The sequence below is a fragment of the Rhipicephalus sanguineus genome, chromosome 9 (genome assembly GCF_013339695.2).
Source record: "Rhipicephalus sanguineus isolate Rsan-2018 chromosome 9, BIME_Rsan_1.4, whole genome shotgun sequence".
NCBI lineage: Eukaryota > Metazoa > Arthropoda > Arachnida > Ixodida > Ixodidae > Rhipicephalus > Rhipicephalus sanguineus.
In genome coordinates this window covers 3,243,427-3,271,249 of record NC_051184.2, presented here as the reverse complement: position 1 = coordinate 3,271,249, position 27,823 = coordinate 3,243,427, and the positions used below count along the sequence as shown (strand labels likewise).

The 27,823-nt window shown below is 46.3% G+C and overlaps 2 protein-coding genes and 1 long non-coding RNA gene across 4 annotated transcripts in view; all 3 read left to right on the top strand.

Moving 5' to 3' along the window:
• Positions 1–3,672, top strand: part of LOC125756254 (lactadherin-like) — a 41,963-nt gene extending 38,291 nt beyond the window's left edge. Inside the window, exons 5-7 of the mRNA XM_049419338.1 lie at positions 940–1,078; positions 2,762–2,922; positions 3,652–3,672. Coding sequence (XP_049275295.1) covers positions 940–1,078; positions 2,762–2,922; positions 3,652–3,672 — 321 coding nt within the window. The remainder of the gene's footprint in view (positions 1–939; positions 1,079–2,761; positions 2,923–3,651) is intronic.
• Positions 938–25,297, top strand: LOC119404455 (uncharacterized). Of its 2 annotated transcripts, none has more exons than XM_049418880.1 (8): positions 938–1,078; positions 2,762–2,922; positions 3,794–3,953; positions 4,064–4,208; positions 6,688–6,735; positions 19,637–19,879; positions 20,451–20,744; positions 24,475–25,297. In XM_049418880.1, the coding sequence occupies exons 3-7, from the start codon at positions 3,849–3,851 to the stop codon at positions 20,711–20,713; spliced, it is 804 nt and encodes a 267-aa protein (XP_049274837.1). In that variant the 5' UTR covers positions 938–1,078; positions 2,762–2,922; positions 3,794–3,848; the 3' UTR covers positions 20,714–20,744; positions 24,475–25,297. The 2 variants fall into 2 exon arrangements, with proteins under 2 accessions (XP_049274837.1, XP_037526885.2); XM_037670957.2 differs by having other exon boundaries at positions 944–1,078; positions 3,794–3,949; positions 24,466–25,297.
• Positions 25,298–25,526: 229 nt separating this feature from the next.
• LOC125759779 (uncharacterized) lies at positions 25,527–27,565 on the top strand. The gene is made up of 2 exons (XR_007417418.1): positions 25,527–25,886; positions 25,918–27,565. It is a non-coding gene; the product is annotated as an uncharacterized LOC125759779 (long non-coding RNA).
• The last annotated feature ends 258 nt before the right edge of the window (positions 27,566–27,823 follow it).

Genomic DNA, 27,823 nt, shown 5'->3' with positions numbered 1-27,823 from the left:
CGCATTTATATGTGAAGCATCGTTTCTGAAGTAAAATTAGTTGCGAGTGTAGCGATTGTCGTGTCTTGTCCCCTTTGTCCTCGTCAAAGTGCGCTACTTAGCCTGCACGGTGTGATGATCAATCGCCAACTAGCCCATTTTTCAACACGCAGTACTTCTCGCATAGACAGCAAAAGCAAGCTCTCTCACTGTAGCCGGTGACAATATGAGAACTACAAATAGGGTCGTGGCCTACAGTAAGTGACGAATCGAAACTCGCTGCAACGAAATATCATCGGGATCATAAATTAGCTCGTTATATACGATATTCCTTGTGACAGTATAGATAAAAATTGGCTTTAACTAATCGGCAATCTGGCTCGCGCAAAAATTCTACATACAAAAACTTATTATTCTAGGCTTCAAAACCACTACAAACGAGGTAATGTTTACCCGTCTCCTTGTGACATCCTAACCTAATAGACCGGAACATGAGAAGGTGAAATTACAACAGAGCGAAGTTATTTTGACAAAACAGGCCTGCGTTCATATTTATTTGAACAAGGATGTAATCTGGGATTGAAGAAGGATGTGGAAATGTGGTTGCGAATTGTCTTTCAATATTTATTTTGCCTTTTTATGCTACCTTTCGAGTTTTAGGCCCCACGCGAAGCAAGTATTTCTTTGTTATAGCCGGTATCATGGCGCCTCTCACGTTCTCGCTTTCGCTATAGAAAGAATAAATGTCATTCAAATGAAGCGTGGCCAACCAATGTAGGTATTTAGTTCGCTATAACCGATAATTCGCTATATCAGTGTTCGTTATAACGAGGTTCAACTGTGCTACATTTAAATGGGCACCGCTGTCAAGGTCAAAGTGCATCCTTTCATAGATATACGCCAGCCTAGGTGTGCCGACCTCTCCGATCGCGTGACCACCGTCTTTGCCGCCCCCTGCAGGCGTTCCTGGGCAACACTGACTCTCACAGCCTGAAGTTGAGCTACCTTGATCCTCCGGTGCACGCCCGCTTCCTTCGACTGCACGTGCTGCGCTGGCACGGCCGGCCCAGTCTGCGCTTCGAACCTCTCGGATGCCAGGGTACGTTTTACGTGGGCACCGTGCGCCGGAGTATTCCGCATGTGACGGCGAGTCGCGGCCGGCATAGAGTTTCATACAATACTTACTAGAGGGAACTCTGGCGGTAGTGTCTATGGGAGCTGCAACGCATGGCGCTTCAGCCAGCATGGGAATGATGGGTAGTACACGGATTTGTCTAAACTTCATTCTTTCGGCTCCGTTTGGCTCCGCGTCGCTGCATCCGCGTTGTCGCAAAACGAAGTTCAGCGAAAGTCAGCAGTTCCATTTCACCACTTTAGCCTTTTTAGGCTCACCAATTAAAATCTGGTCACGAATTTCACAATGATCCATTCTTTTATCCGAAAGAAAACCAAAACATAACAATAAACAAAGCCACGAGTGCGTTCGAAGCCCGCAAGTACGAAGACTAGGCAAATCCGTGTACTACCCATCATTCCCATGGTGGCTGAACAATCGCAGCGCCAGAGTCCCCTCTAGTTAATTTTAGGAAACTCTGTGGTGGCCGGACCATAGCCGGACTACAAGAGAGAAGCGACGCGCGTGCGTGCGTCGCGCCTCACGGAGGTGGTATTTTGGCGACAATAAATAATGAAAATAGGCGCTTTTTTTTCAAATAGCCAAGGCCTTCAGCAAGTGCTTCCCCCCCCCCCCCTCCCTCCACGCCCGCCCCCGAAAAATATTTCGGGCTACGGGCCTACCGTCCACTGACAGCTACGCAACGCCCTCTAGTCAGTGCGCTGTGCCTATAGGTCATGTTCTGAACGGGGAACTTGTACCACAAGAGCTATATCGAGACGAATCTTGTGACGTGTCATAGGCGACCTGTTTTAACATGATTAATCGATACAAGTGTAGTCGGAGGATGCGCTGTAAGGATCGATTCATGGTACGTTACGTGGTATTACTCTGCCGCTACTTATTTTTAATATATTTTAGGTCAGTGTCTATTGACACGCCATGGTGGTCTAGTGGTTATGGTGCTCGGCTGCTGACTGATCGAATCCCGGCTGCGGCGGCCGAATTTTCTATGGAGGCAAAGTGCTGGAGACCCATGTGCTTAGATTTAGGCGCACGTTAAGGAACCTCAGGTGGTCTAAATATCCGGAGCCCTCCACTACGGCGTCTCCCATAATCATATCGTGGTTCTGGCTCGTAAATCCTCACAAACGATTATTATCAGTGTCTTGTTTTACTGCCTACGGTAAAGGAAACAGATAAAGTTGCAGTGAATCTATCGAGAAGCTTTGAGCCTCCGTTTGGAAAACAGCGTGTGTTTGTGTGTGTGTGTGTGTGTGTGTGTGTGTGTGTGTGTGTGTGTGTGTGTGTGTGTGTGTGTGTGTGTGTGTGTGTGTGTGTGTGTGTGTGTGTGTGTGTGTGTGTGTGCGTGTGTGTGTACAATTCACGAAGATTTCGCACTTAATATCTGCGATAACAAAGCGTACATGCATTCGCTGCTGTAAAGAAACTGCTCGTGCAACTCTGTGCAACTCTGTGCAACTCAGATGCTTAACTCAACATCTGCACGCCAAAAAAAAAGAGTTCATTTTATCGAACGTCTGAAAAGTCATTCTCTAGATGTACGAAACTGTATACAGTACCGGCCGGTTGTTTCGACATTGACTGCCATGAGCAGATGACGCTTGTTCCACGAACGTGAAACATCATATGAATTGCGCTGCCCAGAGTGCAACGAGGTGATCTCGGTGCCTCCCGTGGCGCGACTGACGGCTTCCAGCTGGCGTCCCTGGCACCCGCAGCAGGGCTCGTGCAGCCCCGACGAGGGGCAGCTATTCGCCAGGGGCGGTTGGTGCGCGCTCAGGAACAACGGCAACCAGTGGCTTCAGGTATGCACCTGTAAGATAGATAGATAGATAGATAGATAGATAGATAGATAGATAGATAGATAGATAGATAGATAGATAGATAGATAGATAGATAGATAGATAGATAGATAGATAGATAGATAGATAGATAGATAGATAGATAGATAGATAGATAGATAGATAGATAGATAGATAGATAGATAGATAGATAGATAGATAGATAGATAGATAGATAGATAGATAGATAGATAGATAGATAGATAGATAGATAGATAGATAGATAGATAGATAGATAGATAGATAGATAGATAGATAGATAGATAGATAGATAGATAGATAGATAGATAGATAGATAGATAGATAGATAGATAGATAGATAGATAGATAGATAGATAGGTGTGTGGGTGGGTGGGTGGGTGGGTAGGTAGGTGGGTGGGTGGGTGGGTAGGTAGGTAGGTAGGTAGGTAGGTAGGTAGGTAGGTAGGTAGGTAGGTAGGTAGGTAGGCAGGCAGGCAGGCAGGCAGGCAGGCAGGCAGGCAGGCAGGTAGGTAGGTAGGTAGGTAGGTAGGTAGGTAGGTAGGTAGGTAGGTAGGTGCTGACGGAGTGACAGACGGATAGATTATATACAGAATAATTAAAAATGCAACCATAGCCGTTGAAGTACTCTGGTCCGTGCAATCGGTAGATGCACTTCTCACATCGCTTAGTCCGTGCTCCTGTGTCTTGTTTTGGTTCCGTGTCTGTTTACAGTGTTTAGTGTATCTCCCATGAACAACTTCTTGAGGAAATGGAGTTAAAGGACTTGATGACACTGGAAAAGACTGTGTGCACGCATTCTCTAAAGCCACGCCCGTGCTCTGACGATCTTGTTGCTCTCAATGCTCGCCGTAAGGTGGACCTGGGGCCGGCGACCCGAGTGACCGGTGTGGCCACCAGGGGCCGCGGGGATGCCCGGCGCAAGCACTGGACCACGGCGTACCTGCTCTCCTACTCCAACGACAGCCTCCGATGGCAGCACTACAAGGACGACAACCACCTGGATCCCAAGGCCGGTCCGCCTTCTCTTCTGCCACACTCGCGTGCACTTTATTTGTTGCTTAACAACAACGCCCGCGCGTGACCTGTATACTAGAGCGCGGCACGTCGTGCACAACCGTTGCAGGTGTTCGGGGGCAACATGGACCGCGACACGGAGCGACGCCACTACCTGAACCAGCCGTTCGTGGCGCGCTTCGTTCGCTTCCAGCCCACCTCGTGGAAGAGGAGGATCGCGCTCAGGGCCGCCGTCATCGGGTGCCCGCACAGGGGTGAGGGACATTTTAAAGCGATAGTAACAATTACGTGAACACTTCCGGAGCATGTTTGCCGTCGGCGTTGATGCCGCCGTGATGTTCCGCGTAAAGTTCAAATCGATAACATCACCCCGGGTTGCCTATGTTCTGTGTGCGAGTGAAAGCGTGCGCGGACTGCCCACGATCTCTGCTCAAGTGGAGATTTCATTGATTTGATTTGCTTTATTTTTTTATCGTAACACATCTGATGGGCGGCGAAAGGAAAATTGATTCAAGGATCGCTTGAATTGGCAAATACAGTAGCAAATGCACAGGTATATTGTTTTACGCTGTCGTACGAACCATCATTATAAACGCAACATTGCCATGCACTTTGACGAAACTGCCAAATTAATGAAACACATAATTAGTTGTTTCCCTACACAGAACGTCATTAACATATGTCACATCTGCATGGTACACCAGCACAACACTTCATTTCAGCTTTCACGTTGTAATAGTGGATATTTAAGAATTAAACGTAAACTGGATTGGAATTAAATGCAAATTACTTTTATTGAGGGCTGCGTATCTCCGGCAAGAACCCCGTACTTTGACCGGCCGGGCGTGGCCGCGTCTGTGCTGGTATCGACAGAGGGCACAAAGCTTTGTTCGTGTTGTTTTCTCATTGCAAAGTTTGCGTTGAATTTCTTCACGTACTATGCCGCCGCCACCGCTGAAATCTGTAACTCATAACAAGCATGGCTTAAAAATTGCGCTAATTCATCTTTCGAACGCGTTATCTTCAACGGTGGCCCACGTCCAAAAAAGCGAAGGTGTCGCCTGTCGCCTGTGTTTCTTAATCACTCGTGATCGACCGCTATCCTTACTCGACATCGACCCCTAAGCTCGCACGCACGCCAGTTCTGCATCACCGTCAGTTTAGCAAGACAGCGATACGCTTTGTTGCCAGTGGCAACAGCTGGGTCGTGGTTTTCCGTTTCATCAATGTTCATTCCCGGGCAACATCAGAGATTCTCGCTACTGTAGTTTGGACTCAACGATTTGTTACGCCGCCGACAACCCGACCGAGTAAAAATTTAATTCCCTTCCACGCGGAGCGCGCGGTTCAAGAGGACGGCTGACGTGACACCTGCGCTTTGCGGAAGTAACGATCGCGTATAGGAAGTAGTCGCTTGCTGCTTGCGAATGTCACGCAAGGCATAGGAGGTGACCGTTTCTTTTCATGGGAAAGCGGCAGTATCATTAAGTTCTGCCGTAAGAAATCGTTACAACTCGTAGGACAATCGCGAAATCTTTATCTACTGTTTCTGATAAACCTCCCCTCGATCAATCTCGTTTTACTTTGCATTATCTCGCAGAGGAGATGAATTAGTAAGGGATAGAAATTGCGATAGTGTGATGGACACGAAATATGGCGTGTAGCTACTAGGCAGTGCATTGAATGGACCCGCTCTCGTCTACGTCGTATGGCATCATTTGCCGGGCGGAAGGGCGGGGAAGGGGGGAAGGGGGGAGAGATAATGTCGTTGTGCGTTGCTAATAGTCTTTCCTGCTTACATATTTTCGGTAATCGTGGCCTAGCACGCCGCAGGCAGCAATTAGTGCAAAGAGAAATACATTTGCGTGCATTTCGAATGAACTTTCCGTAGGCCTGTCGCGAACTGATGACGGGAACTCGCGCCTTCGATTCGTCTAGTTTGACGTTTCGCCATGCTGATGCAGGGTGGCGCCACCTTCCTTTCTATAAACAGGCATCGGTATCGATCTTCTCCGCGGGCTATTTTTTTTCTTTTTCCTTTTAAACGGCGGAACGTGTACCGGGTGCTTTCGGGAATGTTTGTTCGCGCCCGCTTGGGACGTTCTTACGAGGCAAACCTGTCAGTTGACCTAAGTGACAAATCACTTCTGCAGGTGCCCCAAAAGTTGGAGTAATGTTCTTGCGAGAGAAAGATTGTGATCCACGCGTTTGTAGCGCAAAGCTATAAAATAAATCCATGAGGATTTGGGAGAAAGAAAAGCGTCACCTGTTGACGAGTCACCTGTGACCTTTTCTTGTTGTTGTTGTTGTTTTTGCTATGAATTCGAGAAGCTTTATCTCGGAGAATCCCGCATGGATTTGCTCTGTCGCTGCTTGCTACAAAGGGATGAATGATGGTCTTTACATTGCATAGCCAGATTGAGCTGAGCGTTGGCTGAACCCTTCGAAGAGGTGAAACGGTGTCGAACGCAGCGTTGACGCTTGTGCCCTCGACGATGGTACACTCTTAATCAGATCCCGCGCAAAGTGATCTATACCCGAAGCCGGCATGCAGTTTGGATGCCTGAAAAAAAAACTGCAGCATAAAGTAGGAGACGCCACTCTCTTGTCTATTGATGTAACATTAAGCTCGTGTTTCAGACAACACGTGTTTACTTAAAGTTAGAATGGTTCTCTCTTTCTTCTCTTTCGCGAACTTATCTCTTCCTTTTTTTTTTTTGCCTTTTGCCGCAGGAGACTGCGGTCCTGGATTCTTGAGGGTTCGTGAGGACTCCGAATGCAGTGAGTAAAGTGCACACCGCACTTTCCTTTGTTTAAGCTCAAGCAAGATCTAAATGAACATAAAATTGTAGAAAGCTTGTGGACTTCAGGGACACGTTAACGTTACACAAGAAAACTTTAGCGGATGCATATGCCAAATTCACGCTAACATTAATATATCTGACTTTGAATAATCACGATTTGTTGCCGCTTTGAAAGCTCTTTTATCAATAGGCTGGATGCGGCTAAGGATGCGATGAAATTTCGACTAATTTAGCGTCGCGCGCGAAAAGCTATCCTGTTTGTCTCGCACGGGGACCAGGAAGCTGATGGAGTTGGCAGGTGAGAATGTCCTGCTCCAAAGAAGAGTCCTAATGGATTCTGCCTTCTTTTCTGCGTATGAGCGCAGGCTCGATTGAATGGAGCATTCAGACAAAGACTCAAAGTGTCCTTTATACATTCGCCTACAACGACTCGAAGGCGAAAGCCATCTTATTCTCAGTCGATTTATTGATCCTTCCGCCCCTCCCGAAACCTTTCTGCACCTGACGTGGTTCTGCACTGCCTCCAGGACTGGCCCACACTTAGCCACGCGATGATTTCGTGTGATGATCGTCGTCATGTGACTCGTGTGACGTCACGATGACGTCACATTGCGACGTCATCGAGCCGTAATCTATGATCACGTGACTTTTTTGCACCGTTCGTCCTGAAGCCAGCGGTCACTTTTGGTGTTTGGGGAGGCATGTAAAAGCTTTCGCCTTAAAACGATGTTGCATCAAAGCACCTTTTAAACGCGTGGAGCCACAATACACGCGCCGTACGCGTAAGAAGCGAGATATAACACAAATGATAGAAAACAAAGGGTGACTCAAGCAAGGACGTGCACTCACTTCTCGGAAGTGGTCACTCTTCGGATGGGACAGTCTCCAGTCACAGCCGTGAAAAAGATGCCGTTCCCATTTATTATTGCGACTCGCGCCGGTTAACCCCAGTGTTGGCGGTAACGCGTTACAAGTAACGGCGTTACCGGTAACGCGTTACGTTTTTCAGTAACTCAGTAACGTACTCGTTACTATTTCGGAACTGTAACGGGTAACGTACTTACGTTACTATTTTTCGGTAGCGCGAGGTGTCACGTTACTCGTTACTTTTTATTCCAATTATCTCAGGAACATTACACAAAATTTTTTCGTCTCGTAGGAGCTACTTTCCCAGAGCTCTCCCCGACAAAGCGATCGCGCGCGGGGTTCTTTGTTGCGCAGGGAAGATTGCATTTTGGAGCAAATTTTCGAAATTCCTTGAATGGATCTGTTAATTCCGGCTACCGTGCTATCGAGGTTCAAGTTGTTGATCGTCGATGAATCGAAGCGAAATGCGGTCCTCGTAACCGTCAAAAGCGAGCTGTCTAGATTTTCTTATCTTGCGGAGATCAAGACTCGGGGTATATAGCGGCCTGCCTTAGCTCAACGATAACTTGTTCGGAAAAGCATTCTCAACATCTCCAACTGTAGATGAACGACTGTCTCGGCACCCTTGGTGTATCATTAAATCGCGCTGAGTGGGTTCAAGGAAAACCCGCGCGTTCACCAGCTTTTTCTGAAAGTCAATACAGGAGTACTGCTAAGCGTGTCCGTCGAGCGCCTATTTAGCGTAGGTGCGGACGTATTCACCAAGAAACGAGGCAAGCTGTCCGATGACAGCTTTGAAATACAACTGAATCTTTCATTCAGAAAGTTGCAGTTACATTAGGAAGTTGTTCGTGCAATACTTTGACACTGCTTATAAACGTCGTTACCAAAGTAGTTTTGCGTCTTGCTATCTGCAGCCGCGATGAGCTTTCTGGCTATTGAACTCCTGAGGAAGCGAGGCTGACCCTGAATAGCTTCACATACACAGTCGCAATCTTTTGCGGCAATTATGCAGGTTAAATTGAAAAAAAAAATTGCGCGCGAATACTTTCTGCCGGATTTATGCCATTTAAGCACTTTTAAATGCGAAGCATTTCTTAGCGAACTTCTGCGACTTTGACCGTATCTATCTATCTATCTATCTATCTATCTATCTATCTATCTATCTATCTATCTATCTATCTATCTATCTATCTATCTATCTATCTATCTATCTATCTATCTATCTATCTATCTATCTATCTATCTATCTATCTATCTATCTATCTATCTATCTATCTATCTATCTATCTATCTATCTATCTATCTATCTATCTATCTATCTATCTATCTATCTATCTATCTATCTATCTATCTATCTATCTATCTATCTATCTATCTATCTATCTATCTATCTATCTATCTATCTATCTATCTATCTATCTATCTATCTATCTATCTATCTATCTATCTATCTATCTATCTATCTATCTATCTATCTATCTATCTATCTATCTATCTATCTATCTATCTATCTATCTATCTATCTATCTATCTATCTATCTATCTATCTATCTATCTATCTATCTATCTAGCCGCCTACGACTTTGTGCTCTCCTGGTCGCTTGGTTAATCGAATGTGCACCAAAATTGGTATGGCGTAACATGACTGTATGACGAACATAAATGACAAGTCATAACATGAAAATCATGACGCGAATGTCATGTACAGCATGACTTACGTGCCACGCTCATGGTGCGCTGGCGGCCGTTTCGCTAGCTTTATATACACCAAAATTGGTATCTTGCGACGTGACCGTGTGTCGAACATAAATAACACGAGTTATCATGAAAATCATGATACGCATGTCATGTACAGCATGACTTACGTGCCATGCTCATGGGGCGCTGGCGGCCGTTTCGCTAGATTGATATGCACCGAAATTGGTATCTTGCGACGTGACCGTGTGACGAACATAAATAACACGAGTTATCATGAAAATCATGACACGCATGTCATGTACAGCATGACTTACGTGCCATGCTCATGGGGCGCTGGCGGCCGTTTCGCTAGATTGATATGCACCGAAATTGGTATCTTGCGACGTGACCGTGTGACGAACATAAATAACACGAGTTATCATGAAAATCATGACACGAATGTCATGTACAGCATGACTTACCTGCCACGCTCATGGGGCGCTGGCGGCCGTTTCGCTAGATTGATATACACCAATATTGGTCTCTTCCGACGTGATCGTGTGACGAACATAAATAACACGAGTTATCATGAAAATCATGACACGCATGTCATGTACAGCATGACTTACGTGCCACGCTCATGGGGCGCTGGCGGCCGTTTCGCTAGCTAGACCTACCCCGGAATTGGTCTTGCGCGACGTGACTGTGTGACGAACATAAATAACACGAGTTAACATGAAAGTCATGACACACATGTCATGTACAGCATGACTTACGTGCCACGCTCATGGTGCGCTGGCGGCCGTTTCTCTAGGTTGATCGACCCCCAAGTTGGTATTGCGCGACGTTACTGTGTGACGAACATAATAACACGAGTTATCATGAAAATCATGACACGCATGTCATGTACAGCATGACTTACGTGCCACGCTCATGGCGCGCTGGTGGCCGTTTCGCTAGCTAGACCTATCCCGGAATTGGTCTTGCGCGACGTGACTGTGTGACGAACATAAATAACACGACTTAACATGAAAGTCATGACACACATGTCATGTACAGCATGACTTACGTGCCACGCTCATGGTGCGCTGGCGGCCGTTTCTCTAGGTTGATCGACCCCCAAGTTGGTATTGCGCGACGTTACTGTGTGAGGAACATAAATAATAGGAGTTAACATGAAAACCATGACACGCATTTTCCTCAATGACATACAAGACGATGTATGCAGCTCTTTGCTGGCTGCTTCGCATTACATCGATTCCCACAATGCGTGGGATCTGCCGGTTTTTTTGTTGTTACAAGTTTGCGTATTATTTTTTTTAGTAGAAGCACGCCGTTATAATTACTGCAAGTTTGTTCAGTGATGTTTTCTTTGCGGAGAGCGTTGATGATGACATCGTCTTATATTAATGCCACATTGAGAAAAATTGCCTTACCATGTGCCACAGTTAGAAGCCATCAAATATATGCAGGCTACTTCAGGCCACTATATACAATATTGCCAAGGAACAGCAAATTTGTGCAAAGTATTCTGGTTAAATGAGTACTTATTAGGCTTTATAAAATTCTTATTTTGGGTTCCTGCAGCGAAGATGCAATGATTAAAGTTTCTGATTATGGAGTAACGGCAGAAGTAACGTCCGTTACTTTTTTTCGGTAACGGTAACGGTAACGCGTTAACTTTTTTTATGGGTAACGCAGGGCGGTAACGCGTTCCTTTTTTGTTAGCGTAACGAGTAACGTATTTAGTTACTTTTTTTTTTGGTAACGCATACAACACTGGAACTTAACCCCCTGTAGGTGCACTGCAAGCGTGCTTCACTGCAGTAAGGGCTTTTGAGTGGAGAAGCCAACTTTAGGTACTACCTTCGTTCTTCGAAACGTCTCCGCGCGGAATATTCAGCGAAATGTCAAAACACAAGCGCTTTTGTTTGTTTGTTTGTTTGTTTGTTTGTTTGTTTGTTTGTTTGTTTGTTTGTTTGTTTGTTTGTTTGTTTGTTTGTTTGTTTGTTTGTTTGTTTGTTTGTTTGTTTGTTTGTTTGTTTGTTTGTTTGTTTGTTTGTTCGTTCGGTCGTTCTTTCGTTCGTTCGTTCGTTCTTTCGTTCGTTCTTTCGTTCTTTCGTTCGTTCTTTCGTTCGTTCGTTCTTTCGTTCGTTCGTTCGTTCGTTCGTTCGTTTGTTTGTTTGTTGTTTGTTTGTTTGTTTGTTTGTTTGTTTCAGCCTGCTGTGTGGCAACTTGACATAATTAATGAAACCGACAGACAATCAAGCCAAAGAAAACGTAGGGTACATTATTCGCGATTTCCTAACTGTAATGGAAGGATTTTCACTTAAATTGAAAGGAATTGCCCCGTCACGGTGGTCTAGTGGTTATGGCGCTCGACTGCTGACCCGAAGGTCGCGGGATAGAATCCCGGCCGCGGCGGCTGCATTTTCGATTGGGGCGAAAATGTTTGAGGCCCGTCTACTTAGATTTAGGTGCACGTTAAAGAACTCCAGGTGGTCGAAATTTCCGGAGCCCTCCACTACGGCGTCTCTCATAATCATATCTTGGTTTTGGGACGTTAAACCCCAGATATTATTATTAATTGAAAGGAATTAAAAGTGGACGAAAAATCACCCTTTCCATCGCTGGGATCCTAACCCACAACCTTCGACGACGCGTATTTCGACGGTTCGGATACCACCGACGGAAAGGGTGATTTTTCGTCCACCTTAATTCCTTTCAATTTAAGTGAAACTCCTTCTACTACACCTAAAAAATCGCAAATAATGCCCCCTATGCTTTCCTCGGCTTAATTGTCCGTCGGTTTCATTAGTTGTGTATAATACAGATAACGAGCCCCCCTGACAATTCCCCATCTTAAGTGACATAATGATACTTGAACCGAGTATTCCAACGCGACGCGCTTTTTAGCAACGATGAATGTATTACCCGGTGGATAACACTGCCTTCAACCTTTCCCGGCTTCGGTTTCATTATAATGTCATCTAAACATTATGAAAACCCTGTAATGTATTTACGCCGTGTTTTCTTCACCTCTAATAACTTACCACATGCCTCTGCTACTCGGCTTTTTTTCCCTTCCCTTTCTGTTCGCATTCCCCTCCTTTCTAAATTTTAGCTGTTGATCAACATTAACTATCAGTATTGTGAGCGCAGTCAGTCACTCTTCTTTGGCACCTGTGCATATAATCATCATTTGTACAACTTCCCCATCTGTATATATCATCAACAGTGTGGAACAGCTCGCGCTCGACGCGAATAAGGCTGTTCCTCATAAGTGGTGGAGGTGCTGGGTAAACAATCTTATAGGTGCCTCATAATGCCAATATAATCACAGCCTTCGTTTTCCATTAATAAGCATCTAAATTCGTTGTTGTTTATTGATTTAGATGTGAGAACATGGGAAGGCAGGCTTCGTTAGAGCCGGCTACCTCAAGTTCATGAAATCAATACACTGCTAGCAAATATTCAAGGGAAACAAGTAAATAAATCATAAACACGGCTATGCGCACTTAAAAACGCAAGCGCACAAAGAATGTCTCTATTGGCGGAGCCGGAAATATATAGTGTCGCAACTTATGGCAATGCGTATGAAGTACCTGCAAGGATTTTGGTGCATTTGAGGACAGGATGCATTGATTAATTAAAACTTTATTGTGATCTTTTCGGGCGCGCATGACCACAAGGGAATGGATCCGTTAACAAAGAAACGCGATACAATTAGTACAAGCAGCAATGACAGATATAAACAGCTTCTTGGGCTTGTGTCCTCTAACGAATCGCGAAGAGCACTCGTACGTGCCGAATAGTTTCTCGATCGACCTCGTGACTTCTTGTCGGGTTAATGCATCGTTCTTGCCTGAAGAATCTAGATGGGACGAGGCTGGCGTGAATATTGCCTCGTTGCCCCGACGATCAGTCTTAGGCTGCAATCTGTAACATTCCTCAGCGTTGCTGTAAGTAGACTGACGGGCCGCTTCTAATCAATTCCGCGTGCCCTATCGCAGCGACAGGCACCGAGTGTCGAATAACGGATCGCTCCTTTGCCACTAGATTTCTGATATGGGAAGACACGACTCGTACGTTGAGCGTCGCCTCGGTTTTAAGTGCGGAGCACTTCAGGGGCCCGGGCTGTCGTCTCATGTCATTTGTCATCGGCTGTCATATGATGCCGTCGCTTGGCGTCATGCTGACAAAACCATGTATAGCATAACCATGTATAGTATAGTATAGTATAGTATAGTATAGTATAGTATAGTATAGTATAGTATAGTATAGTATAGTATAGTATAGTATAGTATAGTATAGTATAGTATAGTATAGTATAGCACGGGGGCGGGAAAGGTAAGTTAGAGTGAGGAGGAGGGGAGAGGGTAAATCATAACATAGCCATGTGTAGCATAGTATAGTACGGGGTGAGAAAATGAAGTGAGGGTGAAGAGGAGGGGAGGGCAAAGCATATCATAAGCCGTAATATAGTATATTATAGCAAGTGGGTGGAAAAGTGCAGTGGTGAGGATGAGTGATGTGAGGGTGAGAAGGAGGAAAAGGAGGATGGGAGATGGTGCTGCTGCGTCACAAATGAAGGTTTCCTTTTCCGCCATGGACGCCGAGCGGGCTGCACCTTTGGAACGCCAGCGTCGCCGAAGGGCAGGCGAATCACTGCTCCGTACTTGCTACAGATTTCACGTTGAGTGCAACTGCATACATTTTTTTAATGCGTAAGCATCCTTGGGCAACTCACCTAAAATATCCCCATCCCCGTACGTCCGTCCCTCCGTAACGCGTAACACGCTGCGCTTCATAAAAAAAAAAGCTCATGGGATCACTTATGCATTCTTCTAAGACGATTCAAATACAAAAGCCATCTTCTTCTTCTTTTTCTTCTCAGTCGATCAAATTTTCCTCCCCCGCCCCTCTCCGAAAGCTTTCTGCACCTAACGTGGTTTTATACTGCCTCCAGGATCGGAGGCATTGCAAGTTTTCTGCACCGCAGCTGGTTTTGCACTGCCTCCGTGATCGGCCAACCTTTGACGAAGCGACGATGTCGTGTGACGACTTCATCATATGGTGGCACGTTATGTGACATCATAGTGACGTCCCGATGACCTCACATATTTTGGCGATCTGTGACATCATGATGATGTCCTATGGCGACGTCATCGCGTGAGGATTTTTTGCACAACTAGTGTTGACGCCACCTACGCGGGACGGATCTCAAGGAGACACATTTAAAGGAGGTTTTGAAAAAAAAATGTTGGAGTGGAAGTTCTGGCAACGCTCTACCGACATAATTGAAGCCAGCGCTTACCTACCCATTATCTCGGAAACATGCTCTTTTATGGTGGTGCTCGCTTAGAGATAAAGTTGTTTTTCTGTGTTAATGTAAATGCTAGGTTAATTTTCAAGTAAAAGATCGTTGTTCCTGACGAAGGAAACATATCGAGATGGGTATTGATGACTTGATCTTCAATAAATTAGCCAAGACGCTGAGGCTTCTTGTAGAAACCATGAACACAAAGACAAACATTGAGCAGTATCTGTCCGCAAAACTCACAAGTTCCCTTAGGCACTCATCTAAGATGACTGGAAGGCGAAAGCCACCATCTCTTGCTTCTCAGTCGATGCATTGATCCTTCCCCGCCACGCTCCGAAAGCTTTCTGTACCTAGCGTGCTTTTCCACTGCCTCCAGGATCGGAGGCACCTCACCTGTTTTTGCAATGCCTCCGTGATCGGCCCACCTTTGACCAAGCGACGATGTCATGTGATGACGTCGTCATGTGACGTTACGTCACTGTGACGTTATGATGGAGTGATTATGAGGTCACATACTTTGGCTATCTGTGACGTCATGATGACGTTATCACGTGAGGCTGATTTTTTGCATCAGTCGTGTTGGCGCCGCCTACAGGAGACGCCGACGTGGGACGCCGGTCAATTTACGCGTTTGATGAGGCATCTAAGGTTTCCGCCTTAAAAATTTCCCGTAATAAACTCGTAGGGCGTGGAAGGAGAACGCTCTCTTTCATTCGCTGAACGCTGGCGTTTTATCTTGACCCTACTAAGATGGCGGCGGCCGCCATCTCAGTAACACAGACACACATTGAGCACACACATTTATCAGGAACGTACCCACCCTATGGCGGCCGCCGCCATAGGGTGGGGACGGCTTCACTCGTGAGACACAATGTCCACTCCAGCAATTCCTTTTAAATCTGTGTGCTTAGAAAGAATGTTCGACGATTTAAGGCCCATTCACACCTGCGACTGACACCGTTTGCGCGACCATTCGCGACTGGCGACCAAAAAAGCGACTCAAGGCGACCGATGTTCATAACTACGTTTGACTTATACCCGTCGCCACGCAGTATTCACGCCTGCTCGCATGGCCATTGCCTCGTAAAATAAGCTGACGCCCTGTTCCTGCGCATGTGATTGGTTAAGAGATTTGTGACTGAAACGTGGAGCAGTGAGCGACTGAGCCAGAGCGGTCGCTTTGCGACCGAAGCGGCCGTTTGCGACACGTCGCTTTATGAGTCCTATAGGGTTCCGTATTTTCGGAGCTTATTTTTCTTGAAATTCGGAGGGTGTCTTTCGGAGTTTATTTCTGTGGCGGAAATTCGTCGCTTATCGGAGTTTATTTTTCGTAAATCCCTCAATTCTCCGAAACTCGGAGTTTAATTTCGCATTCTTCTCAATACTCCAGTGCCTAAGATGTAAAGGATATCCGAACACGAAAACGTCAGAACGCACGAAACGTACTTTAGTTGTCTGGAAGGTTTGAACGTACAAACACATATATACAGACGAGCACAAATACTTGAATACAAAACACCTACGTTTGTACGTATTACAACCTCAAAATTTGTTGTGATAGAAGCAAGCATACTTTACGAGGTCCGTATATTCGATGTCGTCTGGCGCGCCCCAGTGCCTCCAAGGGACCGTATATCAAAATGCCGTCTCGCGCTCCCGGGCACCTACATACGTTGACGTCTCTCGCTCCGTGTGCGACAAGCCCTTTGTTAAATGGGCGATGGGTGCGCTGAGGTCTACGAGATACTGTTGACCTGAGGTAAACTTTATATCGGCCAAGCCGGCCGATGGATCAATGGCCGCTTAGAACATGCCCTTTCTATACAGAACTGAACAGGGTCATATTGGCCGTTAAAATCGGAGTTTATCGGATAAATCCCAAATTTTCAAAATTTTTACCGGCGAATGTTTATCGGCTTTTTTCGGATTTATCCGAAAACATGGAGTCCTATTTATGACCAACATGGTTGCGCGGCTGGCGCCAGTCGCAGGTGTGAACGCGCCTTTGGAGTACTATGCACTGTAGTGTGAGAGAGCAGTAAGTGTCTCCTGGGAATCCGAATAAGACGCTTGCTACGCGAACAGCCTACTTACTAAGTGCTATTGCTGCCAATTGAACCAGAGCGAAACGCACCGCAAAGCTTACTTATCCTGAAAAGCATCCATGCTTGTTCTGGTTAGACCATTCACTTTTCTAGTATTTCTAGTTTTAATTTGTTGAAAACTTAATACAAAATTTTAAAACGGAACTCTTTAAGGTTACTTCATATCCTTTAGACAAACGTCTCTCATCTTAAGATAACATACCGAACATATCGAATGTTATAGCGTGGAGGCTGCCGAACATTTTAAAAAACAGGACACTACAGGAAAACATTAAAGGGGTCATGAACCACTTTTCCAAGTAATGGTCTAATGACCTCAGTATCGGAGTTTACTGCCTCCCGAATCGATTGCCGCAAAAATTTCTCGAATCCGTCAAGAACGAGCGGAGTTACGTGGGTTTGGCGCACGCTCTCAGCGCTTCCTCTCTTTTATCGTCCCGACGAGCGCACTGGAAGCTACACAGGGAGGGATGGCACGGGGAAAAGAAGTTACGTCAGCGCGCGTCGTGGTGCGATCGCTCTCCCGCTGTGATTCGCGTGCGCGAGTGTGGCTACCGTGTAATGTTAGCAGACTGAGGAGTGCGGCACCGACAAGTGGCGGCACCCCGTGGCAAGAAGCGCATCTGATCTGAACGCCGCTCTCGATTTATGTCGGCTATCAGCCAATGATGATGCTATGTCTTTTGCGACGCGGAGAAGCAGATACGCGGCGTCAACGGGCAGGCGCTCCGCCCACCGACGAGAGTGAGAACCGGCCTCCTGTTTGAAAGGAGGGCGCCTGAGAAAACAGCAATTCGCGCTCCGCTTGCAGCCTTTACGCGGCGCGCACGACTGCAATATATGGCTGAGCAGTTTATAGCCGTGTGAGCTTTCCGCAGGATGTGTTTTTTCAACAAGCCCAAGGGGTGCTTCACGACCCCTTTAAGCCTTTTTTGGAGTAAGGTGATCAGGAACGTACGGAAAAATCCACGCAGTGTCTGCTTTGGAAATAACTTGAAGCTGCGCGAAAAAAACAAACAAACGAGGGCAAAGAAGGAACACTCATACAAGCTAGATCGACTCGCCCAAACCAACAAGTTGTTGCTCCTTTGGGAGTTGTCAAAAATTTTATTCTTAGTTGCCGCCTTCCGCGGCATCGGCGTGCGTCTTTCACAATCTTTCCAGCGTTCGTCAGCGTCATGAACGGCCCCACAGAAGGCGCATCCCACGACCACCGAAACGCGAGTTTGGCGTCAAATTTCGCAGTACCGAACTTTCCCTTATGTGTGAAATCCCCCATTGCGTTATTTCATGTCTTAGAGAGGATTCTTATTCCACTGCTATACGAAATTCAACGAAGCCTTCATGTAATCGCGAAAAGAGAAGAGGTTTCTAGATTCCTCGCTTTGAAACAACACACGTCCTGATTGCAGTGATGTCATGTGCGAGTTCTGTACACTATCTTCGTCTTTTGTTTACTTAGCTTTGTGTCGCCCGCTGCCTTTGTATAAATAGCACGAGGTGATTGCAAAATAAAGCTTTTAGTTGAAAGTTAGCGCTGTGTTTGTGTATTCTCTCTCGGTCCCTGTCGTGTTGCGCTGCTCCGTGTGATGGATCCCAACCTGGCAACGTGTCCTTGCAAACTTGACAGAAAGTGTCCTCTTTTTACGTTTGTTTTGCACCGCGGGCACGCCGTGTTCATGTGGTCCAGATATATTCACGTGCTGCAAGCTTGGGTGTATAGCACTGTGGTTAGGACAATCGCCTTCAGGGCGTGGAGGCCGGTGTTCAAACCTAACCTTGCCAAGAAAATCTTATTTTGTGTTATCAAGCAAAAGCCTTAGATGCCTCGTCAAAGGCGAAAATTGACGGTCAGCGGCGTCAATACGAAAAATGAAAAAAAAAAACACGTGATGAGGTCACCACATGACATCATTTAACGTTCCAAATCGCCAAAATCTGCGACGAAGTCACTATGACCTGAATTCATCACATGGCATTGTCGCGTGGTCAAAGGCGGGCCGATCACCGAGGCAGTGCAAAACGAAGTGAGGTGCAGAAAGCTTGCGATGCCTCCGATCCTGGAGGCTATGCAAAACCACGTTCGATGCAGAAAGCTCCAGTATGCGAAACAGGACCACTACCTCGACTGAGAAGAAAAAATTACACCACCTCCCGCTAAAGGGGACCATGAGGCGATGCGAAGCCGGAGCACTTGCGCGATCGCGTTCCGTTGGCGTTCGCTGGGCATGCTACCGACCTCGCGTCGTGGAACGCGAAGAGGAACACTACGCGCGTCGTGTCTTCCCTCTAGCCTGGCCGTTAATTCTCACAGGGCGTGCGGGGAACGTCGACAGGCGCGCGAGAGAGAGGCAGCGTAGGAGAGGAAAGAGAGGGGGAGGGGACGCGCATGCGCTGGCCCTCATCGCGGCGCTGCGCAGGAGAGAATTTCGGCATGTCGAGACCGCATTTCAGAGGAGCCAACCGAGGCAAGCGCTGGACTGAACGCGCGCAGCGCTCTACCACTTGAAGGAGAGGAGACTAGAGGAGGATAGTAGCGTATGCGCCGTGAGAGCAGGAGCGAGAACGCAAGAGAAGCGCAAGCAGGTGCTGGTAGAGAAGTGTAGAGAGTAACGCGCAACTGTTGGAGAGAGGGAAGGAGGAGAGTCGAACATGCATAGTGTGAGTGCGGACAACGCTGCGTGCGGATTAGCACGCCGCCTTACATACCCCCGAGCAAGAGATACTTCGCATCTAAAAGAACTTGGCTTTCGCCTTCGAGTCGTTTCAGGCGAATGCATGAGGCACCCTGTGTGTTGTGTTATTTATCTATGACGATGGTCGCCTTACGTGACGGAGGGACGGACGGACCGCTTTCTCGTTGAGTCGGGATGGAAACGCTTACGCCTTTGCAATTCCCGCAGCCGAGAACCTGGCGTACCGTCGCGAGACGTGGGTGAACGACCGGCGGTACGCGTTCGCCCAGTGGACCGACGGCCACTCGTCGTTCGCCGTGGACGGCGACGCGAGCTCGTCGCAGCCTCCACGCAGCTGCGCCATCCTGGACAACTACTTCGTCGACCAGCCCGTCTGGATGGTCGACCTGGCCAAGAGGCAGCGGGTGCGGGGGCTGGTCGTGCTCACCTGGCAGGCCAAGCACCAGCACGGTCAGTGGGAACTTTAGATTATATTAGATAGATAGATAGATAGATAGATAGATAGATAGATAGATAGATAGATAGATAGATAGATAGATAGATAGATAGATAGATAGATAGATAGATAGATAGATGGATGGATGGATAGATAGGTAGATAGATAGATAGATAGATAGATAGATAGATAGATAGATAGATAGATAGATAGATAGATAGATAGATAGATAGATAGATAGATAGATAGATAGATAGATAGATAGATAGATAGATAGATAGATAGATAGATAGATAGATAGATAGATAGATAGATAGATAGATAGATGCTCATAATAGCGACCTAGGCGTGCGCACGAGGTGAGACTTCGCCTCGCCCCTCACCTCCCTAATGGGGAACCCTGCGCACGCCTATGATAGCAACGTTTAGGAAGCTTTGGACATCCAGGTTGGCATGGTCTCATAAGTAACCACCTACATTCTGCTGGACAAACCTTCGAAATAAGGAAGGAAGAAACAAAAACTGATTTGATCTCGCGCATATTAGTTACGTTACTACTCGTGGACATATACTCTCTCGACGCAGAGCGCAGCAAGCTGTACCACGAGATGTCCAACCTGGACAAGCTCACGGCCTACGTGGTGGACCGGCCGCGACTGGAGGAGATCCCCAACGCGTACAAGTGCGCCTCGGTGTCGCGGCTGCACGGGGCCCTGTCTCGCCGACGTCTGCACTTCGAGTGCCCCGACGACATGGAGGGCCGATACGTCTACCTCAAGGCCAGCGGCGTGCACAACCGCAAGGGCCGTCTCTACGCGGCCGTCCTGTGCGAGGTCATGGTCTACTGACCACGCGTCGCCTCGCGACTACTCTACGCAGGTGCGTCACGTGAACACGCGTGGTTACATCCTCCGTCGATTGTATTTCAGGCACGTCACTTTCTCTGCGCAGTCACTGGAACTGAAATATATTTTCGTGGTTTTGCTGTCAACTTACCGTACACCGCGCACTTCACAACCTCCCCCCCCCCCAAAAAAAAAAGAAAGAAAAAAAAGAAGAAGAAAGGCATGCGCACTATTGTAAATGTGAAAGTTTGGAATTCCAACGATAACTTTGATGTCATCGTCAACGTAACTTAACCTAACGCTACCGAACTTACCCAAGCCTAACCAAACCTAACCTTACTCTACCCAGTCGGATAGGACATCACTCAACCCAACGATTACCCAACCAACCAAACCAAACACAACCCACGCCTCGCAATGTCTGGCCTAGTCTACTTCAAATACGTGTCTTTTGACCATTCAGGTGAGCAAGGAGTAAACGTCTGCGAACTGAGACGGAGAGAGTTCTCATATAGAGCTCATACAAAGCTGATATAGCTTTTTACGATAAAAATTACACGGGCGCTACAGGCGAATTGTCGCCGTCGCCGTGATGTACAAAGTACATGCGCGAGTGCTTTTATACAATACTATTTAGAGTTCTTATACGTATATGTTGGTATAAATTCATCGTCTCTCCGGTTAACAAACACGTGGCACTCTTCTTTTTTTTGAAACCAGTTGTTATTAACGTGTGTAGCCGTACTTTATCTTGGTCACGTGGCCGACTACGCCACATCAATCAACGCACCCCACAACCGTCCTCTCTTTCCATCTCACTCGCCTCGCACACGCAAACCCCGAGGTTTTAGCGCCAACGTAGGATATATATAGATATATATACCTGTCGCTCAATTCCGCGAAAGCGTGACTCTGTGAAGGAGTGCAGCGACGCAGAACGCGTGCTGACGCGGTTGCGTCCGCTGTGTACGTGCGCGACGCCGCAGAGAAGCGCGCTCGTGCGTGATCTAGCATGCCGGGCCGCCGGTCTCGTCACTGACTCGACGACGGCACGCACGTTCAGCCAGCCGGGTCTCGATTTTGTGTCGCGTTCGTTCGCTTTTGTGTTCGCGCCGAAGAGAAAGCTGCTTTTGTGCATGCAACGCGCTTTGTGCCTGCATTTACGAAAGTCGTATACGTGGCATCCAATGTATAGGTTTCGTTCGTGGTATTCGGTATACCTTCTACTAAGGTACCTTAGCAGTAAGTACTATCCGTTTAAAGCAGCTCGAGAGAACGTGTGCCGTGTTCGACGGAAATTGAGCGAGATCACAACTGAACATTTATACCGATGCTACAAACCGCTAAAAAGGCTCGATGCTTGCTAGTTCGGGACAGAAATTTTTACAGCGAAGCCGTCTTAGCCTACCCTGTGCCGTCGTCGTCGTCGTCGTAGTAGCAGTAGTAGTAGTAGTAGTAGTAGTAGTAGTAGTAGTAGTAGTAGTAGTAGTAGTAGTAGTAGTAGTAGTAGTAGTAGGTGTCACGGAGGTCACGTGGCCAGAATGGGAATGAAAAATAAATAAAACGAAATGTTGATGATGACTTTTTCTTTACGAAAAGTCATCACCATCATGATACCGATCATGATACCAATGATACCGATCGAATGGACCAAGGAAAAGCGAAGGAAGAAAAAAAACTTGTGGCAGCTCCACCGTGAAACCTGAGGAAGTGCGCCGCACGGGCACCCAGCGATTCCCTTTCGTAGAGTTCCCACTGCTCCGTTTACCAAAGCGTCGATGACGTCAATGTTCGAAGTAAGCATGTAGGGTTTCCCCGGCACGAGTAGAATATTGTTAGGCAGATTCCCAAACTCGGTGTGCGACATGGGCGCTACTTTTTGCTGCGCTTTAGCGACTGCCTGCTTGTTAGAGATACGCGTCGTCTGCAGCGAGTTCCGTCAGGTTGCTTCCCCCATCAGATGTAGCGAAGCAGCGCCGGCGAAGCGTAGGGGGAGGGTCATTCGCTCGCTAGGCGAGGCGGTGGCGCCGTCCCTTGCGTGGTCCCGGAGTCAGCCGCAGGTATTCGAAACGTTTTTAGCAATTTTAAGTTAATTATTGCGATTATTTCTTGAATATTTCAGTTAATTATATTATTTTAGACCTTGTTCTTTCATTTTAACCCGATTTTGTGCGTTGCTAGCCTTGTTATGGCCTGTATTGAGCGCCTTACTTTGAGCGTGATCACGCCACATGAGATGCATGGATGGACGACAAGCCGGCCCCCCTAAAGTGCTACGCACTTAAAAGTCTAGCCACTCACCCGCCGTGAAAGCCGTCGGACATCGAAGCTGTTGCCCCTTTCATAGGTCCCTTCAAGCCTCTTATTTCGTTTTGCCCAGTTACTTTCACGTCATTTCTTTGTTGTTTCTTTGTGTAAGCTAAGTAAGGTCTTTAGTTCCAGTCGACGACTCTGGTCGGCTGGGTTGTCCTAGATTCTTATCTCTTTCTGCTATATGTCTGTTCCTGTCGCCTTCTGCCATTTCAGGGGCCACAGCTCCTCCTTCCATCCAATCTTCGAATCGCTCGCCTTGCTTTCGTTAGCTTCATCACGTGATCCCCTTTCCTTCCTCTCATCTCACCAGACCCCCCTCTCCACCCTTGTCACGTGACCTTTTTTTAGCGTGACCACGCCAACGATGCCGACGGCACAGGGTCCGCATAAGGAGCCGCGCTGTAAAATGAATTGACTGAAGTATTTGCACTGGACACATAATCAAGGATCTAATTCTGCATTTTTCTTCATCATTTATATGTGGTTTTCACGCAGCACGATGAAAGCTGTTCTTCGAGAGTGCTTTCGTCTTCGGTCTTGATTTGAGGTACTTTCTGGTCAAAGAAGGAAAAAAAAAAAGAAAGAAAGAAAGAATGAATGAATGAATGAATGAATGAATGAATGAATGAATGAATGAATGAATGAATGAATGAATGAATGAATGAATAGAAGTTCGTGGTTTTCAGTAGGATAAAAAATTATGGCACCTTCGCACTATTGATGCCAAGCTCGCTCGCTCTTTCTTTCTTTCTTTCTTTCTTTCTTTCTTTCTTTCTTTCTTTCTTTCTTTCTTTCTTTCTTTCTTTCTTTCTTTCTCTCCTTCTTTCTTTCTTTCTGTTTCTTCTATCTCTTTTTTACGTTTCTTTCTATTCCTTTCTTTCTCTATCTATCAATTCTTTCTATCTTCTCCTCTTGCATCCCTTTCTCTCTTTCTCTCTGCTTCTCTCTCTCTTTCTTTCTCTTTCGGTCTTACACTGCTTTTTCTATGTCTTTTTCCTGTCTGTTTCTATCGCTTGCTCTCTCTTTTTCTGTATTTCAATCTTTCTATGTCTTCATTCCCTTTATTTCTCTCTGTTTGTTCTCTTCCTCTTTCTTTTCATCGCTTCCTTTCTCCCTCTGTCCTTCTCTCTCTTCTTCACGTGTTTGTTTGACACTCTATACACGATAGTGGGGCTTGCCCAATTCCTGTGGCGCATACCCACCGGAGAAGACTTCTACGACGGAGCACAAGTTACCGAGAGCTTAAGCAGCTTCGCTCTTATAATGTTGTTTATTACAAAGCTAACTTGAGATACCCTAGTAAGAACTCTTTTTTTTTTCATAAAGCTACAGCTGCTTTCTGCAATTATAGCTATTTCGGAAACAGTTGCTGCTGTTCCTGAAATCAAGTAGCCTTGCACGTTATTTTCTTGTGAGTGCGCTGACTTGCAAACCGTTTTCAGTCGTTGCAGTTGCCTCGAGTTGCGTGCAGTATGTTCGAGCTCGCCGCAACGACCTGGTCGACACGGGAGGTCGCACGTCCCGGAGCGCCGCCATGAGACGCGTTTCCCGAACGGACCTGCAATATCAACAACTTCGAGAATGCTTAAAACCATGTTGCTGATTTTGCGAGAGCTTCTGTAACCAAGTGATCCAAGCTGTGTTCATTCCCATTTCGTGACGCTCAAATATTACCTTCTACTTTCTTTTCTTCATCTTTTATTTTAATAGCATTCAGGCAGTTTTTGAAATGTAACCGTAACCTGTTTATAGGGTTGTCTTTCCTGCAATTGTGAACAATTTTTGCCGCCGTTTCCTTTCATCTCGTCGTTGTGCTATTCTTGTTGTGTTAGCTTGTTTTTTGCAGGTCATTTCACAAACACGCATATACATCTTACGTATATTGCAAAGCGCTTTCGAAATAAGAATTTCTAGGTACCTTCCCCACGAGGATAATTCGAAGGCACTCCAATGATTCTGTGTGTTTCGTGTACGATCCTTGAAGTGGTACGCAGTTATTATCGATTGCTTAGTAATGGTGTTGATAACACGTGAAATGTACATCGAGGTATTGGAATGCTCGCGGAAACGCTGTCTATGCCGTGAATTTTACCCTGAAAGCAGCTTTCGTTTGCGCTTAAACTCAAAAAGAATGATCGAATTCCACATGAAGGCCCACTGCTTTTCATTAATGAAAATTACGACGATAGACTAATGAAAGAAAAGAGTGCAATTTAAGGGCTCGTTTTTTTTATTAAGTACAGCCTTAAAGAAAGCCAACAGACAATGGCTACGAGCAGGGGCGTAGCCAGAAATTTTTTTCGGGGGGGGGGGGGGGTTCAACCATACTTCATGTATGTTCGTGCGTGCGTTTGTATGTGTGCGTGTATATATACGCAAGCAAAATTGAAAAATTTCGGGGGGGGGGCTTTGAACCCCCCCCCCCCCCCCCCCCCCTTGGCTACGCTCCTGGCTACGAGCGACGCTGACTAACACTCCCAGGTTTAATGCACAGATATACCCGATAAAGTGGACGGGAAGACGACCGCCGCCGTAGCTCAATTGGTAGAGCATCGGACGCGTTATTCGAAGGTTGCAGGTTCGGTCCCTGCCGGCGGCAAGTTATCTTATCGTCCACTTTCAATTTCTCCGTGTTTGTATCATAATTACTACAAATAGCATCCCCTATTCTTTCCTTGGTTTCATTGTCTGTTGGTTCTCATTAATGATACACTAATGTAATTCATATGGTTTCAGTCGTTTGTGTGTACAGCATTTAGTCAAGAAACTTGTCTCGGGCTACATCTTGACAGTTTTGGTGGAAAAGAAAGAGAATATACTTGTAGACGTTCGCAGTACCTTGCAGTTCGAGTCGGTTAGGGGCGTGTCAGAACCGGCCCACCTCTGAAAATGAGCATAAATCAAATATAACTCAACTTATCGTGTACGCTATTCGTTGTTACAAGAATTCACTTTGATGAAGTTTGCGAGCGTGCTACGTGTGTTCACCTGCTGTAACGGGATTACGGACACGTGTAGCCGTCTCGCTCTCTCAACTGCTCGCACTTGTTGATCGCCACTTATATACGCATGTAGGCATTGTTGCTGAGGGTTGAATGGGCTTGCGCTTATCTACATCATGTTAAGGTGTCGTGCTCTTCCCTTACTGTCGATTGACTTCACCTAAACCAGCGTTAGTGTCATACAAAAATGAGACTCCCCATGGAAGCGCTAGATTGATTCCTGTAACGTTCCCTAAAGGGACACTAAAGAGACAAGCGGTTTTTCTTGTATTAGCAAATTACAATTTAACAATACTGCAAGCATCACGTTTACCGCGAGAAGACGCAGGGTAAGCGAGAAAATGCGCGAAAGAAACATACGGGTGGAGACGCCACCTTCAATTTCCTGCACTAGCTCGCCGTGACGTCACAGATTTTGACGGCGACTGCTAGGGCCTACGCAATTGTTTATCGGTAAAAAGATTGCTCACGTATTGTTCTGAGGGACCCAACCTATTAACAAGTTTTGAAAAATTTCACTGAATCAATGTGACCAAATTACTCAAAAACACTGAGATTTGTGTCGTCACACTGACGTTCAAGTGCTGAAGTTTCGGCGCGAAATTGAAATATGAAACTTTGAACATCACTTTCTCTTATTATCATTGTGTTATGGTGGGTAAATTAATGACAGTAGGTTTCTTAAAGAATACTTTGCTTGTATAAACTGATTTAATGCTGCGCTTTAGTGTCCCTTTGAAAAAAGACGGAACTCTCCCATAGTATACCACTCTGGTAGACATTACACTGCAATAATATGCCCTGTTAAAACGAAGAACCGGTACATTTCGAAACGTCTGTGTCTAGGAATCACGTATGATCACGTATATTTGCTTGTGACGACGCATACGAATACGTATGATCGCAGGAGAGTAATTCTTTGGGCGAGTAGGTGATACGCGTTAAAAGTAAACACAGCACAACAGCGCTTCGTCTCTCGTCTTTGCTATTTCTTGCTTTTATATGTGTTGTTATGCGCTGTTAACTTCAAACACGTATGATAGTACGGGTTTACCTTACAAGGATGTTATAGGCCACATATAAATCATTTTTAACGGGAATTCAACATAACCTCACATCAATGTATTGATTACTGTCTGCTAAGGGTCATATATCGATTCTGTCTTAATGGGGCAGCCATTTCATATTAGCTTCCTTGTTGTAAAGCTCTTATCATATCACTATCCACTTGATATAACAAATCTGCGTTTCTTTGTTTGTGCCTGAAGTGTATATTTGCATTTACTAACCTCAGACCGGGGGTGAGGGGGGGGGGGGGGGCAAGTGGGATGATTGATAAGCCACTTACGGTCTTATCCGCAATACGGGTCTTATCTGCGAGATCTTCAAGCAGATGAACCTTTGCTTATTGTATGTTATCATGGCGAGCACTGACATACCGTTACCTAAGCCTGCAGTGTTATGTACAAACACGTTGAACAATGTATTACTGCCACATGAAATGCTATTAAAACACCCTATAGCCAGTTGAAAAAAAGAACATGACTTATAGTTGTTTATTCTTTGCGCTCTGGTGCTTGTCTTGTTCTTGGAGTGCGGCTGCGGTAACTCGTGCCTCTGCAAATGGATGCGTCGTGACTCCAGCTAGGTATCTTCACCTGGTGTAAAAGGAGTGTCATTCCTAAACTCCGGGGCAGTGCTGTGTGGATGGGCGTTAAGTGAACGCTCGAAATAGTTTGAGAAGATTTCAAATAACCTACACGTCTTCAAAAAACGTCCCCTTCAAGGAAGCGTCTGG

Bases quoted from the DNA above. Each gene is read 5' to 3' on its own strand.
- LOC119404455 (XM_049418880.1), top strand. From the start codon at position 3,849: ATGCCCGGCGCAAGCACTGGACCACGGCGTACCTGCTCTCCTACTCCA. The intron at 6,736-19,636 runs GTGAGTAAAGTG...CAATTCCCGCAG, and splicing joins TCGTGAGGACTCCGAATGCA to CCGAGAACCTGGCGTACCGT. The intron at 19,880-20,450 runs GTCAGTGGGAAC...CTCTCGACGCAG, and splicing joins GCAGGCCAAGCACCAGCACG to AGCGCAGCAAGCTGTACCAC.